Source organism: Odontesthes bonariensis, chromosome 10, assembly GCF_027942865.1.
Source record: "Odontesthes bonariensis isolate fOdoBon6 chromosome 10, fOdoBon6.hap1, whole genome shotgun sequence".
NCBI classification, from domain to species: Eukaryota; Metazoa; Chordata; class Actinopteri; order Atheriniformes; family Atherinopsidae; genus Odontesthes; species Odontesthes bonariensis.
Window position 1 is genome coordinate 4,841,279 of NC_134515.1, and position 15,404 is coordinate 4,856,682.

Consider the following 15,404-nt stretch of genomic DNA (forward strand, 5'->3'; position numbering starts at 1 on the left):
ATGTCAAAAGAGGCGAACTGTCCCTTTAAGTGTGGCTGTGCAAAGCACTTCTGAGCAGTCAGTGTTTCAGCTGCAGCAGACGGGCGTCAGAGACGTCGCAGAAATCTGCCAAAACGGCTCAAATGTGAAAAATTTCAGGTGAAAATGATTTTTTTATCTCTGCCTAAATGAGAAAAAAGTGATGCAGAGGTTTATAAAACGGGGTGCATTTGTAATTTTCCTGACTTTTCACTGATTTTTAAAGTTTGTATTTTGGGGTTAGACTCACTGAAGCTAAAAAAAGTCATGTCAAAGGTAAATGTTGGTGTAACTGTACAAAATAAGAAAACAAAACAAACAAGAAACCAAAAAGCAGAGCAAATAAACGGGATTGTGAGGCAGGCGGGTTAACAGTTTTCTCAGACTTTTGCTCTCCTGTGTTTACATATATCTCTTTTTTTTTTTTTTTATGCCTTAATGTTTCAGGTGCAGGGAAAAGCTGTCCCTCAGGGCCTGGAGTGTTCTGTAGGAACTTTTGTTTTCCCTGCTCGGTATCTGCAGCAGGCAAACAAAAGCTTTTCCCCTTGTAGTATTTTGGAACAGCGGAAGGGGAAGAGACTTGTTAGCGGTTGCTCCCAGCAGGGCTGGGCGTCCCATGGGGGGCTTAGGGGATCAGTTTCCTGTTGCTTTCCCTCCTCTGTAGTCCTGGAAATTATAAGCTTCTTAAGTCGAGTTAATTATTCATCAGCTTTAATCTGCCCAAATAGTGTCTTGCATACACGCTTCGAAACAAAAATGGCAGACTTAGTTCACTGGCAGAGCAGAAAGAAATGCAGCTTTTTCTTTAATGGAGGTGGTGACGATGCGTCATTGAGGTCCGAGGCCACGCTGGATCAGCGGCGTGTGGCAGCAGGATTACACAGACTGAAAATAAAAGCTTAAAGCTTCTGTGCTCGGTTGAGTAAATCAGGTGAATATGTATCAACAAGTGGCCAGAATCAGATCCTTTAAAAGCACCAACTGTCCCGCAGTTTTTGTTTGTGTTGCTGAGCCGAATTTGGATGATTTCGACCTTTAAAATCCAAAAGTACATTTCAGCTGAGTGGCGAGGCAGGTTTATTTTCAAAGTGCTTCACAGCTACATAAAATCACAGTTTAAACCTCTCACTTTCAAATATTTGTGCTCATTTATAACTTCATCCATGTTTGATGATATTTAAGAACATATGCAGGAGGACCATCTTTAGGAAGCGGACTCATCCACGTCGCAGTGTTTTTCCATATTTGATTAATCATGCCCACGTTTTTGCACAATCTAATCATATTTGTTTGATTAAATTTAAATTAATTCCCATAAGAAATTAAATCAGCCATACAGGGAAGATGATGCTGAAGAGTTGAGTTGTAACCTCAACTGTTCAGTTACTGAATGCTGCTGTTTAAAACCCGGCAGAAGAAAGAAATTCATTTATAATCATCTCCCAATGGGGGAAATTCAAATTAGTCAAGTAGCTCAAAAAATTATTAATATTTGTATATTAACAACAACAATAATAATACCAATTTTAATTCTAAAAAAATCTACTACTACTACTACTACTACTACTAATAATAATAATGACTAAATAAATAAAATAAAAAATACAGCTACATCAAATCACAATAAGGCAAATAAAATCATTAAAACATAAAAATAATCATTAATTAATTAGATTAAAAGCAAAGAGTGCAGATAAAACTCTTTCAGGTGTCATATGCACAGCTAAACAGAACTGTTTTTTTAAACATCTTCTGGAAGGCTGTTCCAGATGTTTGGAGCATCAAACTGAAACTCAGCCTCAGCTGGTTTAGTCCTGACTCTGGGCACCAGCAGCAGACCCCTCCCTGAGGGCAGGAGACCCCTCTCTGAGGCAGGAGACCCCTCCCTGAGGGCAGGAGACCCCTCCCTGAGGGCAGGAGACCCCTCCCTGAGGGCAGGAGACCCCTCCCTGAGGGCAGGAGACCCCTCCCTGAGCTTCTCAGAGCCCCAGTTGGTTCATGTGGCTCTAACATGTCAGAGATGTACTTTGGTGCTGGACCATGAAGAGCAGAGCTGTTTTAAAGTCTCTGAGCGACAGGAAGCCAGTGCAGAGACCTGAGCTCTGGACTAATATGGTCGTATTTCCTGGTTCTGGTCAGGACTGGAGCAGCAGCGTTCTGGATGTACTGCAGCTGTCTTACAGCCCGTTTAGAGCCCAGTGAGCAGGCCGTTACAGCAGTCTAACCTGCTGGAGACAAACACACGGATCAGTCTCTCTAAGTCTGCTTTAGACACTATTCCTTTGATTCTGGCAATGTTTTTCAGATGGTAAAAAGCTGCTGATGCCCCTTCTTCAGCATGAAAGAACATGGTCATTTAAACTCTTTTTATTCACATCTTCTTTTCGGTAATATTCACAGCTTGAACGTTTCATGGCATCGCTGGGAGAAAACATTTGAAACTATAACCATCCCTCCGTTCAGCAGGTGTCGATGTTAAGTGCTGAAAACCACTTCACTTCTGTCTGAGACGGACGGTTTCTGAGAGTTTGAACTTTTTTTCCCCTCAGGGGGTCACTTAAAAACACGCTGAGCAGTTTGGGGAAAGTTTGGTGTGTGTGTCGGTTCTTTTGCTTTTTGTTAAAGTTTCAGGGAAATGGAACAAGCTGAAGAAAAAGAACTTCCTTTCGATATGAACATTTCCTGTGATGGTGCCTGTCAGACAGAGCTGGGGGCAGACGTGCAAACTGCCACTTTATCCGCCTTAATCTGCCCTCCTCATACAGCTGCTGTACGATGGAAATGTAGGCTTCCAAGCAGCAACTTGAGTTAAAGGTTTTCAGTTTTTTAAGACCTGAAATGATCTTCGTGCTCAGCCACTCATGAAATACTCCAGACTGCAGCGTCGGTGCTGCTCCTTATCTAACGGATACCCGGTGGTATCTACCGGTGCATTATTTATAAAAGTGCTGCAATAAGGAGAGCCGCTTGGATTTATTCGAGTGTCTCCTGCTGCTGGCTTTGTGGAGAATACCAACAAACACAAGTCTGCAGGTCGAGGGTCACGGAGACGGCGTCTTCGTTAGCCACGAGAAAAAATATGCAAGAAACTGTCAGAGCAACGGGTACAAAATTTTTACAGGAGGCAATAAATAAAGAGAAGAAGAAGTAAAAACAATAAAAGAACAGTGAAAGCAATAAAATACAACAAAATCAAATAAGATAAAATAAGATAAGTGTCATCATACTACTGGGTATTAAAGCCACCCCTAATAAGCAGGTTTTTAGCCTAGATCTGAAGAGGCCCAGGTCAGAAATAAGACGCAGCTGGACGGGGGGCTTATTCCAGAGCCTGGGGGCAGCTTTGGGAAAAGGCTCGCTCACCCCAGGGTTTGTATTCTGACCTGGGCACTTCCAGCAGAAACTGATCTGCTGACCTCAGAGCTCTGCCAGGACTGTTAAAAGCTCAGATAAATACGACGGGGCGAGGCCGCTAAGAGCTTTAAAAACCAACATTAAAAGTTTAAAATCAGTTCTCTAAAGGACAGGAAGCCGATGGAGGGAGTTAAGAACAGGAGTGATGTGCACACGTCTGTTGGTGTTGGTTAAAAGACGGGTTATATGAGTCGTGTTTTATCTTTGTTGGATGATGGTTAGAATTATTCTGTTGGATTTGCAGAAGAAGAAGTGGGAGGATTAAATGACCGAGCATTAAAGGGTAAAATGTCCTAATCTCTGTGGACATTAGCACTTTTATCCTTCATAAATTCCAAATTGGATGATGGATTCCCACGTGTGATGATCCCTGTTCGCACAGCAGTAGAAGTGAGAAATCTAAACCAGATGAAAGAGTTTGGTTTGATAAAGTTTTACTGGACCTGAAACCTGGGGTTCAACCGTCTCCACAGATTGAAGAGTTCATGTGTTCACGGCGTGAAGGTAATGCTCAGAAAGTATTTCTACTGAATTCACATGGAATTTACTAAAGTTTGCAAAACTTTCTGAGTGATCTCAGCGTTGAACACTTCTGTGTATCAGAGCAGCAGAAATATAAAGTGTCTTTAACTTTGTTATGAAGTCAGTGTCTCTCCTTAAGTTGCTTACACTAGAAAAAAATCTAAATCTTACCAAGTATATTTGTCTCACTGAGTATCTCATTACACTTAATATAAGACGCAACTGCCTAACAAGTACTATTTCAGCCAGATATAGGGACTTGTTTTAATACAATACACCTGGAATATCTTGTTAAATGAAAAAGTCTTGAAAACAAATTGTTTTGAGTCACATATCATATGAAACAAGCTTTTTTTTACATTTGAAGAGGTTTTTAAGCTAATTTCGAGATCACTTTTATCTCAAAAGTCCCAAATATCACATCTTATTTCAAGAAATCTTGACAAGCCGATTTTGACTAGTTCCATTGGCAGATTTTTTGCTTATTTTAAGCAAAAACGTCTTTTATTTGCTGTTTTTTAACTTATTTTTGGAGGAGCATTTTTTCCAGTGTATCATTGAGTTATTGACTTCCTGTCTCCTCAGTCTCCATCGACTCCATCCGCGAGGTGTGCGAGGGCAAGCAGTCAGAGATCTTCCAGCGATACTCGGAGGGCAGCTTCGACCCCAACTGTTGCTTCAGCCTGTACTACGGAGAGCACATGGAGTCCCTGGACCTGGTGTCCGGCACCGGGGAGGAGGCTCGGACCTGGATCACCGGCCTCAAGTACCTGATGGCTGGCATCAGTGACGAGGACAGTTTGGCCAAGAGGCAGCGCACCCGAGACCAATATCCTTTACGCTCACAGTCCCATAGCTAACATAGCTAAAATAGCTAACATAGCTAACATAGCAAACATAGCTAACATAACAAACATAGCTAATATAGCTAATATAGCTAACATAGCAAACATAGCAAACATAGCTAACATAACAAACATAGCTAACATAGCTAATATAGCTAACATAGCTAATATAGCTAACATAGCAAACATAGCTAAAATAGCTAACATAGCAAATATAGCTAACATAACTAACATAGCTAATATAGCTAACATGCATCGCTAATGATACGATGATGCGCTTAACTTCAGAATCAGCATCTTCACAGGTCTCTCGACTAAATGTCCTGCATTTTCATTCTGACTTTCTTTGACTAACGTTTCCTCACATGGCTGAAGCAGACCTTCACCGAGGCCGATAAGAACGGCGACGGGAGTTTGAGCATCAGCGAGGTCCTGCAGCTCCTGCACAAGCTCAATGTCAACCTGCCCCGCCAGAAGGTCAAGCAGATGTTCAAGGTACAGACGCAGCTGCTGAGAAACAATGCTTTCATTGGAATCTAATCCACTCATTCTGAAAAACGGAATAAGTCTTTGGCTGTGTTCGAAACCGCATACTACCTACTACATACTTCCATACTGCATACTCATCGATCAGACAGTATTCAGAGCGTTTACCCACAACGCATTTCGCTCCTGCCCGAGCCGAAATCAGCCAGCCTGAAGCTAATTTCGCTTAAGCTCTAAATCTGTAAACTTTAGCAACATTTGAAACATTTTCAGGTGAGAAAGTAGTCGTTTAGATCCCCAACGTGTTGAAAACCTGACAAAATACCGGCTGTTTACAATTTTGTTCCCACGAATTCGGCGCTACTAAAGCTAGCCGCAGTGAGCAACGCACTTCCGGTTATTTTCACAAAATAAAATACCCGTTGCCTTTTATCAGAGGGAAAGCCATTATGATACAACTGGTGCTTTTGTTTTGAAAACAGGAAGTGAACCTACCCTCGTTGTAGCTAGCTTGAAACTGCCGTTTTGACAGGAAATGACGATCGGCGACGTCACGTTACGTTGCATCTTGGGTAGTTTGAGTATGAGTAGTAACCTCATGATGCATACCCAACATTTCGGAGAATCTAGTATGCATCCCGAACTTCTCGCTTACTCAAACTCGTATACTAACTCAAAAAGTTAGTATGAGTAGTAGGAGAAGTATGCGGTTTCGAACACAGCCGTTGTTTAAGGGTGAAGCAAAGACTGCCAGCTTTTACCTTTTTACTGCATCCGTGTGGTGAATGCTTTTCACCCAGTGCCTGTTCTGATGAGGATGTCGGTGGAGGCAGAGGTCCTCCGCAGTAGTGGCTGACATTTAAAACTTTAAAGAAAGACTCATTTTGCCAAGTGCAGAGCTGAGTTTTTTCACCTACAGTATGCTGCGTCTGAAGCTGAATGTCGGTGCATCGGAGCAGAAAACTGAGTTTCAGCGCGCCGCACACCCTGACATTTGCCTTCCGCTCATGGAAACGGAGCCTTCTATTTGTACATGAAATTGAAATCTTTGGGTAGCGGCAGCATGCTAAATCTGCTCCGTACGCAACTTCCCCCTGTAATATAGTTACGACAGCTTCTTTAAATCAGCATTAACTCTGTGGAATACACTTAAGAAGTCACCATCTCAGCTGTTTACATGATGGACTTCATGTTAAACTCGCACAAGTTCACCCACACTTGGAGCTCTTTAGTGGTCAGTTTTACTCTTACATCCTCGGTATGCAACTTTAAAAACACTTTGAACGTCTTCTTTTTTTCTCTCTGCATTTATTTCTCTGTGACTGTGGCGTAACGTCTTCTAAACTTTGATATAATGTGACGCACCGCCACAGAAGCGGTGGACAGTGAGGCCCGGCTCACGTTGAGGGTAAAGGGATGCATTGGGTGTGCATTGGGTCTGCATTGGGTGTGCATTGGGTCTGCATTGGGTGTGCATTGGGTCTGCATTGGGTGTGCATTGGGTCTGCATTGGGTCTGCATTGGGTCTGCATTGGGTCTGCATTGGGTCTGCATTGGGTCTGCATTGGGTCTGCATTGGGTCTGCATTGGGTCTGCATTGGGTCTGCATTGGGTGCGTACTTCTTGGCACATTGTGAACGAGCTGCAAAGACTGTGTGACTGCAGCTGCCGGCCAACACGCGGCTCAGCCTCTAACCCTTCCTCAGCTCAGGGATTAGCGTGCTGACATGTTAAACATGTTGGTTTAGTCCTCTTCCTACAGAGCAGCCTGCCGGCTGGGTGTCGGTGAGGTTAGCGGCCTGTTCCTGGTCACCCATATGGTGCTCCTGGAAAACAGATGGCCTCTGGTGTAATGCAGGGTAAACACACACGGGAACTGATCTGGCTGTGTGTGTGTGTGTGTGTGTGTGTGTGTGTGTGTGCACATTAATGAAGCCAATCTCTCGGATAGCTTCTTGGCTTAACCTACTTCCAGTTTTCCCAGTTTAAGGACTGCCTTTGCTCCTCTTTTTACCAGGTGGCTAATCTGACCACATTTTTCTGTGTGTTGTTGCTTATTTGCATCTTGATATGATTTGTATTGGTTCCTGGTTTTATCTTAATGCTGTAAAATGCATGGTGCTCTGAACAGACTATTTTGGGGTGCATTTATGGCGGTAGGATCTGTTGTGTCCCTTTTTTCTTGGAGCAGTTTGCAGGATTGTAGCTGTGATTTTGGCGCCAGCTCCCTGAGGACGATCACTTGCTTGTTGTTAGATTTCGGAGCCTCTTTTATTGAAGTTTTCTCTCGTCTACATTTGGTCACAGCTCAACATGACGACCAGTTCAGCACCTAAACGGTTAAAGTCATGCTTTGAATGTTGTTTACAGGTGTGTTGCTGAAACAAGCAGCAGTCACTGAAAAGACTTCATCTCCATGTGGCTCAAAAACCTGTAAATGTGCACATTTAGGTGCATCATGGGAGCTCCCCCAGCAGTCTAAGCCTATAGCAGCTTAACTATGGGATGTTTCAGGGTCACCTGAGCCATCCCTAACTATAAGCTTTATCAAAAAGGAAAGTTTTAAGCCTGATCTTAAAGGTAGAGAGGGTGTCTGCTTCCTGAAGCCAAACTGGCAGCTGGTTCCACAGAGAGGGGCCTGATAACTGAAGGCTCTGCCTGAGCTCGGTCATTAAGAGCTTTATATGTGAGGAGAAGAATTTTAATGTTCTCAAAGGAGAAATTTGAGGAATATCATCTATCCTGCAAAGGCATTTTGGATCAGCTGGAGGCATTTCAGAGAATTTGAGGTACAGCCCAATAATCAGCAGTTGTCCATCTTGCATAAGCTTTTATTTATTTATTTATTTACTTACTTATTTATTTATTTATTTGTTTATTTATTTATTTTAAAGGTGAAATGTTCCAGAACCCGTGCAGGAACACTTTTGCTAATTATTTCCACCCAGTATGGAACTCCTCCTTATCTTTATGTCCAGAACATTCAAATAGTTTATTGTAATTTTATTGATTTCAAATTCAAAATGTCTGTCATAGGTGGTATTTAGCTTTTTATTTTTATTTTTTTATTTTTTACTTGGGTTGTACAGTTTTATTTCATGTTCATACTCATTTTTCATCTCAGGATCGTGAAGTAAACCATGAAAATGAGTTTGCAGCTGAACACATGTAATACAGCCTCAGATTTGTGTTTTAACTCCATGATGCGGTCTGTCCTGTTGTGTTGGATCCAAACTTATGACGGTTCGAAATGAGAGCAAAAAGCAACCCTTCTGCAGCCTCTGTTAAAGAATTAATCCCAGACGAGACCTTCAGCCGCACGTGGGGAGGCTAAGCTGTGCAGCAGGAGGCAGCTGCGATGCTAACCGGTGAATTATTACATATTAGCCAATGAGCTAACCTAAGTGCAACCTAAGTTCATACGTGTTTGATGGAGACGATGGAATTGAAATTGGCTCGACTGATGTCTTCCGTCTGATAAAGACTCGACTGTGTGCTGTTCAGCTGGGTCCAGCATGTTTCCAGAGTAGGAGATTGCTTCTGGAAAGAATGCATAATTATTCAGATTAACCTGTTTTCGTGTGTTTTCCTCGTGCTGGTCAGCATTGATTCCTGTAGATATGAAGGGTAGCAGCTAAATTAAAGTGTATCGCTGCTCTCTCTGTGCATCTGTTCCTGACACTTTGGTGTTACAGTCACAGCTCAGCAGCAACTATGTGACAGCAGCAGAGTCTGATGTGATGTGTTTGTCATGCCTCTGAGTCACGTAGCTGTTAGGAGATCATGGTGCACTGGGAGGCCAAATGTGTTGGTGTCTGGAGTTTAGGAAAAGATCTTTCTCCGTGCTGCAGCAGCTAATATGTTCATTCTGCCTCAGCCTCAACAGTTTGTCTTTTAAGGCTCTTTCAGAAATGCGTCCCATTAAAGGGATAGTTCGCCTCTTTTGACATGAAGCTGTATGACATCCCATATTAGCAATATCATTTGAACATTTTCTTACCCCCTGCTGCGTCCTGTGAGCAGGTGAGGGTTTAAAAAAAAAGCGTTTTGCTTCTCAAAACAATATGCATTCAAAAGAGTAATACATTTGCATCACAAAATGGTTCTCCAGGAAAAAGTCAGACCTCACAAGTTTTATACGTGTGGAGGTGGAGTAAAACATGTTGATCAGTGCTGCTACATTACAATAAGATCCTCACAAGTATGATCCTGAGTCGTCAACGAGTGTAAAACATCCAGAAAAGTGTCATTTCCAGCCGCCTCCCTTCTACCTTTTTAAAGACGTAGAAGGTATACCCAAGGCCCACATCTGAGGCTCTGCTTCTTCACCAGAAAGAAGGGGAGAGCTTTTTAAATCTCTGTCCACAGATGGAGCTGTAGAGTGTGGCTGCCTGGGTTTCCCTCCTGGACCAGAACATAAAAGATGGATGAGTAAACCCAACTGTGGACCGTCCAAGCTGGCATGAATGGCAACTCATTCATGTCTGAATGCAGCTTGAGGAACATGAGCAGAAAGGTGCTTTAACACATTGATGGAGACATTAATGTTTTATGTCTCGTGTGTGAAAAGGCTCTTAGTGTCCAGTGTTCATATTCACTGGTCCTGCTGGGTGACCCCTGCGTTTTGCATGAATTGAAGCGCCAAACGCCCCTCTGTGCAGATGGATGCAGCATTTTGATGCAGGCAATGAAATGTCATGCCAAGTTGTAAGGTTAGCATTGTGCTGTGGTGGAAGCAGATGGTCCCAGCATCCCTCCTGCCAACTGACAGAGAGAAAAAAAAACACATTTATTTTTCATCCAAAAGCCTGAAAAAGAAGGATTAAAAAAACATTTCAATCTTCCTTTTTTATGAAGTATTTCCACATTTACAGAGTCTCAGTCGGTTCAGTTTCAGAGCTGTCATCCTTTACATCCCGAGCTCAGTGTGTGAACTGCACTCAGCGTTTCGGGGGCCGAGCTCCAACCGGCACAGACGTCATGGCCCCGCAGAGCCGGGCTGCCTCTGGTGCTGCGTGGCATATGGAGCCTGTCAGTAAACCGAGGCTCGGGTTACACGGGTCACAATGTGACATGCTGCCATGCTCCCATTAATCTCACTCCAGTACAAAATGGACAGACAGTCCGTCTCTCCAGCTCGTTTCAACTCCGAAGCCAAACCAATTATCGTCATACGAGCAGCAAATTCAAATGGAAGTTCGATCCAGATACGCAGAAACAACCCTTCAGTTCAATACAAATTCAGACCAAAGAGATGTAATACAGTTTTATGCACGGCTCCAGTTCCATCCTGAGTTCCTGAAACAGTTAGAAGCTTGTAGCTAGCTTGTAGCTCGTTACAGTTCCTCTAAATCAGCTTTTCTGATTATTTGATGTTATTATCCTCAAAGAATGCCTTGGCTCACTCGTGTCTGTTTTCCTGGCAATTTGAGAGTTTACATATGTGGTTGAGCTTTACTGTGGACACGCTACTTCTGTCTGATGCACCCGTCTATACAGCCTGTGGTCTGAAGTACTTTCATTCAAACCTTCGAATAAAAAGCAACAAACCTATAAGATATATGTGTAAATGATGGATGTGGCGTGTTGTGAGAGAAGCTCATTTTCAGGTTGTAACAGTCATCGCTTTGCCCTGTTTAAGTGCTAATAAAGTTATTAGCTGCCACCTTAAACCTCTCACTTAGCAGCCAATTGTGTGTCTACTAAGCCATTTTTAACTGAAAGTCACTTGCAAATAGTTAAATATTAGGTTTAGAATAGGGCTGGGCGAGTTAACTCGTTATTATCGTGTTAAATTGTTAATCATTTAACGTCGATTAATATTTTATTGCGCACTAACGCAGGTTTTATTATTTATTTTATTGTGTAAAAGTCTGTTGCTCACAGGCTTTTATTTTGTAAAAGTCTGCTACTGTCTGCTGTGGAACCGGAAAAGAAAGTAATCGGCGGATCCACCAAACATGGAGAAGAGTACGGAACTTTTACTCGGCCATTTTCATTTTAAAGTTCTTCCAGACGGCGGAGTCGACAGAACCAAAGTCATCTGTAAACACTGCCAATATGTGGCCCACTTATTGGATGAGAGACTCCGGTTCTTTTCACAGATGTTTATTAACGCCACTTTAACACCGTAGAACTAAATGTTCAAGTAAACGAAGTAAAATACAACATTAGCTGTTGGAATCATTAAAGAAATAGCATTGTTAGCATTGTTGCTGCCGGTACCAATAAATAACCAAAGTAATACTGGCCACTTTAGCCTTTAGCTTCTCAACCAACGGCAGAGTCATTCCCCAGAGGCAATCTTCAGGGTCAGAACTAGGATTCTTTAACTTCCACTTCTCCTCTGCATCACATTCACACAGTTACAGCAAACACCACGAAGCATGTAGTAATAAAATAAAATAAAAGATAAACTAGCAGCTAACATCACCGCTACAGGTGCTCCTCGGTCTCGGTGTGAAGCTCACGGAGCTAACCGGCGCTACTTCCTGTTTTACTTGTTTCAACATAAAAGCACATATTTCAAAATAAATTTTAAAAAAAAACTCCTGCATTTACAGCCAAGTTGAATTGTCTTCTCAGCGTAGTAGTTCCAGTCTAAAATATCACTTAAAGGCAAAACACACAACTGATAGCAGCAAGTCATTCAAGGAAACAGACAGTGGAGCGAGGCTTCTACATAAAAACTACAGAAAGATGCTGATGTTAAAAGTGTGTTTGCACAACAAATGTTATGGCACTTTCATTCATATGGCAGCACATTTAAAATAAAACTAAATGCTAAAAGCTATACACTACTTTTGGATTCATTTTTGGATTCTGCGTACAAATGCGATTAATCGTGATTAATCAGGGAAATCATGTGATTAATTAGATTAAACATTTTAATCGTTGCCCAGCCCTAGTTTAGAATGATAAATACTGAAGTATTAAAAGGATTTGATGTTGTAAAACTATTGAACTGAAACCCGACTGCAGAGACGGGATCCCAGCAGCATATTTTCAGGTCCAAAGTCTGTAACTTTCATATTAAGCCGATGTTGGAAAACTAAAACTTGTTTCTTCTACCCGTAGGAGGCCGACACAGATGACAACCAGGGGACACTGGATTTCGAGGAGTTCTGCTCCTTCTACAAGATGATGTCGACCCGCAGAGATCTGTACCTCCTCATGCTCACCTACAGCAACCACAAAGACCACCTCGACACGGACGACCTCGCCCGTTTCCTGGAGACCGAGCAGAAGGTACTCGGAGACCATAACAATATGAAATATCTAAATAATTATGGGGAGAATTATTCATTTTTCAGCTCTTATGTGCTTGATCCTGATCCACCTGGATCAGATGTATGTTTTTGGTGCTATTGCCATCGAATTGGTTGAATTTTTCCAGCAGAGTTCCATAACTTTCCCGCACATTCAGCTGGAAGTTTGGCCTGTACTTTCAAACATGACATCCTCATGATGCTGCCTGTTGTGGGACGTGAACAAGCTACTCAGTTGGTTTACAGCTGGTTCACAGCTGGTTTACAGCTGGTTTACAGTCGGTTTACAGTTGGTTTAAAGCTGGTTTACAGTTGGTTTACAGCTGGTTCACAGCTGGTTTACAGTCGGTTTACAGTCGGTTTACAGTTGGTTCACAGTTGGTTGACAGCTGGTTTACAGCTGGTTTACAGTTGGTTTACAGCTGGTTTACAGCTGGTTTACAGTTGGTTTACAGCTGGTTTAAAGCTGGTTTACAGCTGGTTTACAGCTGGTTTACAGTTGGTTTACAGCTGGTTTAAAGCTGGTTTACAGTTGGTTTACAGTTGGTTTACAGTTGGTTTACAGCTGGTTTACAGTTGGTTTACAGCTGGTTTACAGTTGGTTTACAGTTGGTTTACAGCTGGTTTACAGTTGGTTTACAGCTGGTTTAAAGCTGGTTTACAGTTGGTTTACAGCTGGTTTACAGCTGGTTTACAGTTGGTTTACAGCTGGTTTAAAGCTGGTTTACAGCTGGTTTACAGCTGGTTTACAGCTGGTTTACAGTTGGTTTACAGCTGGTTTACAGCTGGTTCACAGCTGGTTTACAGTTGGTTTACAGCTGGTTTACAGTTGGTTTACAGCTGGTTTAAAGCTGGTTCACAGTTGGTTTACAGCTGGTTCACAGTTGGTTTACAGCTGGTTCACAGTTGGTTTACAGCTGGTTTACAGTTGGTTTACAGCTGGTTTACAGCTGGTTCACAGCTGGTTTACAGTTGGTTTACAGCTGGTTTACAGTTGGTTTACAGTTGGTTTACAGCTGGTTCACAGTTGGTTTACAGCTGGTTCACAGTTGGTTTACAGTTGGTTTACAGCTGGTTCACAGTTGGTTTACAGCTGGTTCACAGTTGGTTTACAGTTGGTTTACAGCTGGTTCACAGTTGGTTGACAGCTGGTTTACAGCTAGTTTACAGCTGGTTTACAGCTGGTTTACAGCTGGTTCACAGCTGGTTTAAAGCTGGTTTACAGCTGGTTTACAGCTGGTTTACAGCTGGTTCACAGCTGGTTTACAGTTGGTTTCCAGCTGGTTCACAGCTGGTTTTCCTGATCTTTTTCTGTTCTTTTGCCGCTGGTGTTTGGCCCCTCCTCTCTCGCTGCTTTTCTGCATGAATCGGTTTCTCAGCAGAAACCACCCAGGATGCCCCGTAATGAGCCCACATCCAGCAACCCTCTGAATCTGCTCATTACAGCACTCTTTGAACCTATTCTGACTTGAGGTGCTTTTTTTTTTTTTTTTTAAGTGGTGCTCTGTTTGAAAACAGCCTCCTGAAACCTGGCTAAAAAAAATCTGCTTTTTATTGTAAATGATTGGCTTTGCCCTCATGTTGAATCTGCTCTGTATATTTTAAAGTTTGGCCTTCTTTTGCCGCCTCCTCCAGCCCATTGACTCCTTTACAACTGTATCTGTTGTCATTGATTATTCTCTGTTCTGTACTCTGCTGCTCTCGCTGCCTCGGGCGTTCGATGTTTGCACATGAGAGGTCAGGGAGGTGCTGGATCCATACTGACAAATCTAGAATACTTTAAACTGCTGCAGTAATTACAATTCGTTATATTTGCCCTCATCGATAAAGCGGTTCAGAACTCCAGTTTATATGAATGCCAATTAAAGACCTGTATGTTGGTGAATATCTAAAGAACATCACATTCTTCCCCTAATTTTCAAATCATTGAACGTTTTTTATTTTATTTTTTATTGCTGACCTTGTTAGCCGCTAGTGATCAATACTCGCTGGCCTGGAGCTGTTCCAGAAGCTGTCTGAAAGCAGAGCGGTGGAGTACAGCTCCGGCTCCCTGAGCTGAATGGTGAGCTGCACATTTTGTGGCAAATTCCTGAAACATATCATCATGTTCAAGAATGCTAACATGGGTTAGACGCCATTAAAACGGACCGCTGTAGCAATCACAGCTGGCATCAAATCTCTGCGTTACAGTCCAAATCCAAGCTTTACCGTCTCTGAATGTCCTCTCCAGCCTCCCGTTATGGTTTAAAGGGATAGTTTGCCTCTTTTGACATGAAGCTGTATGACATCCCATACTAGCAACATCGTTTATGAACATCGTCTTACCCCCTGCTGCGTCCTGTGAGCAGAGTTCCAGCCTCGTTTTGGTGTTGATGAAGGTAGTCCGGCTAGTTGGCTGGGGTTTAAAAAATAAAGCATCTTGCTTCTTAAAACAATATGCGTTCAACAGAGTAAAAAAAGTCAGACCTCACAATCGCTTGGCCCTATTTTCTCTCCCTTCGTATCACTGCCTGCTGCACCTGTTACGCCGCTGCTTGTTGCACAAACTCGATGCCCAACGGAGCATTCTCCATCGCGTTGTTTGTTTCTTTCTGACGGCGACAACAACAGGAATATCGTCTCCTTTGACTTCTGGGTCACGACCCCGGGAAAACATCTGGAGCATGCGCAGAACGCAAAGTCTGATCCACCACGTGCTTCAGCGTCTACAAGCAGGTTTAGAGTGACTTTCAACCCAGTTCTCAGATCTTAATCCGATCCGATTCTTAGTCAGATTAAGGTGTCTACATGCACTTAATAACTTAAGTCTTATTGTAATTTAGGTAATTATCCGATTATTTTATTTATTTAT

General features: G+C 42.6%; 1 protein-coding gene across 1 annotated transcript in view; it reads left to right on the top strand.

Annotated features, from left to right (window-relative positions):
• Positions 1-15,404, top strand: part of plch2a (phospholipase C, eta 2a) — a 258,084-nt gene that overhangs the window by 198,635 nt on the left and 44,045 nt on the right. Inside the window, exons 4-6 of the mRNA XM_075476011.1 lie at positions 4,540-4,783; positions 5,165-5,294; positions 12,363-12,533. Coding sequence (XP_075332126.1) covers positions 4,540-4,783; positions 5,165-5,294; positions 12,363-12,533 — 545 coding nt within the window. The remainder of the gene's footprint in view (positions 1-4,539; positions 4,784-5,164; positions 5,295-12,362; positions 12,534-15,404) is intronic.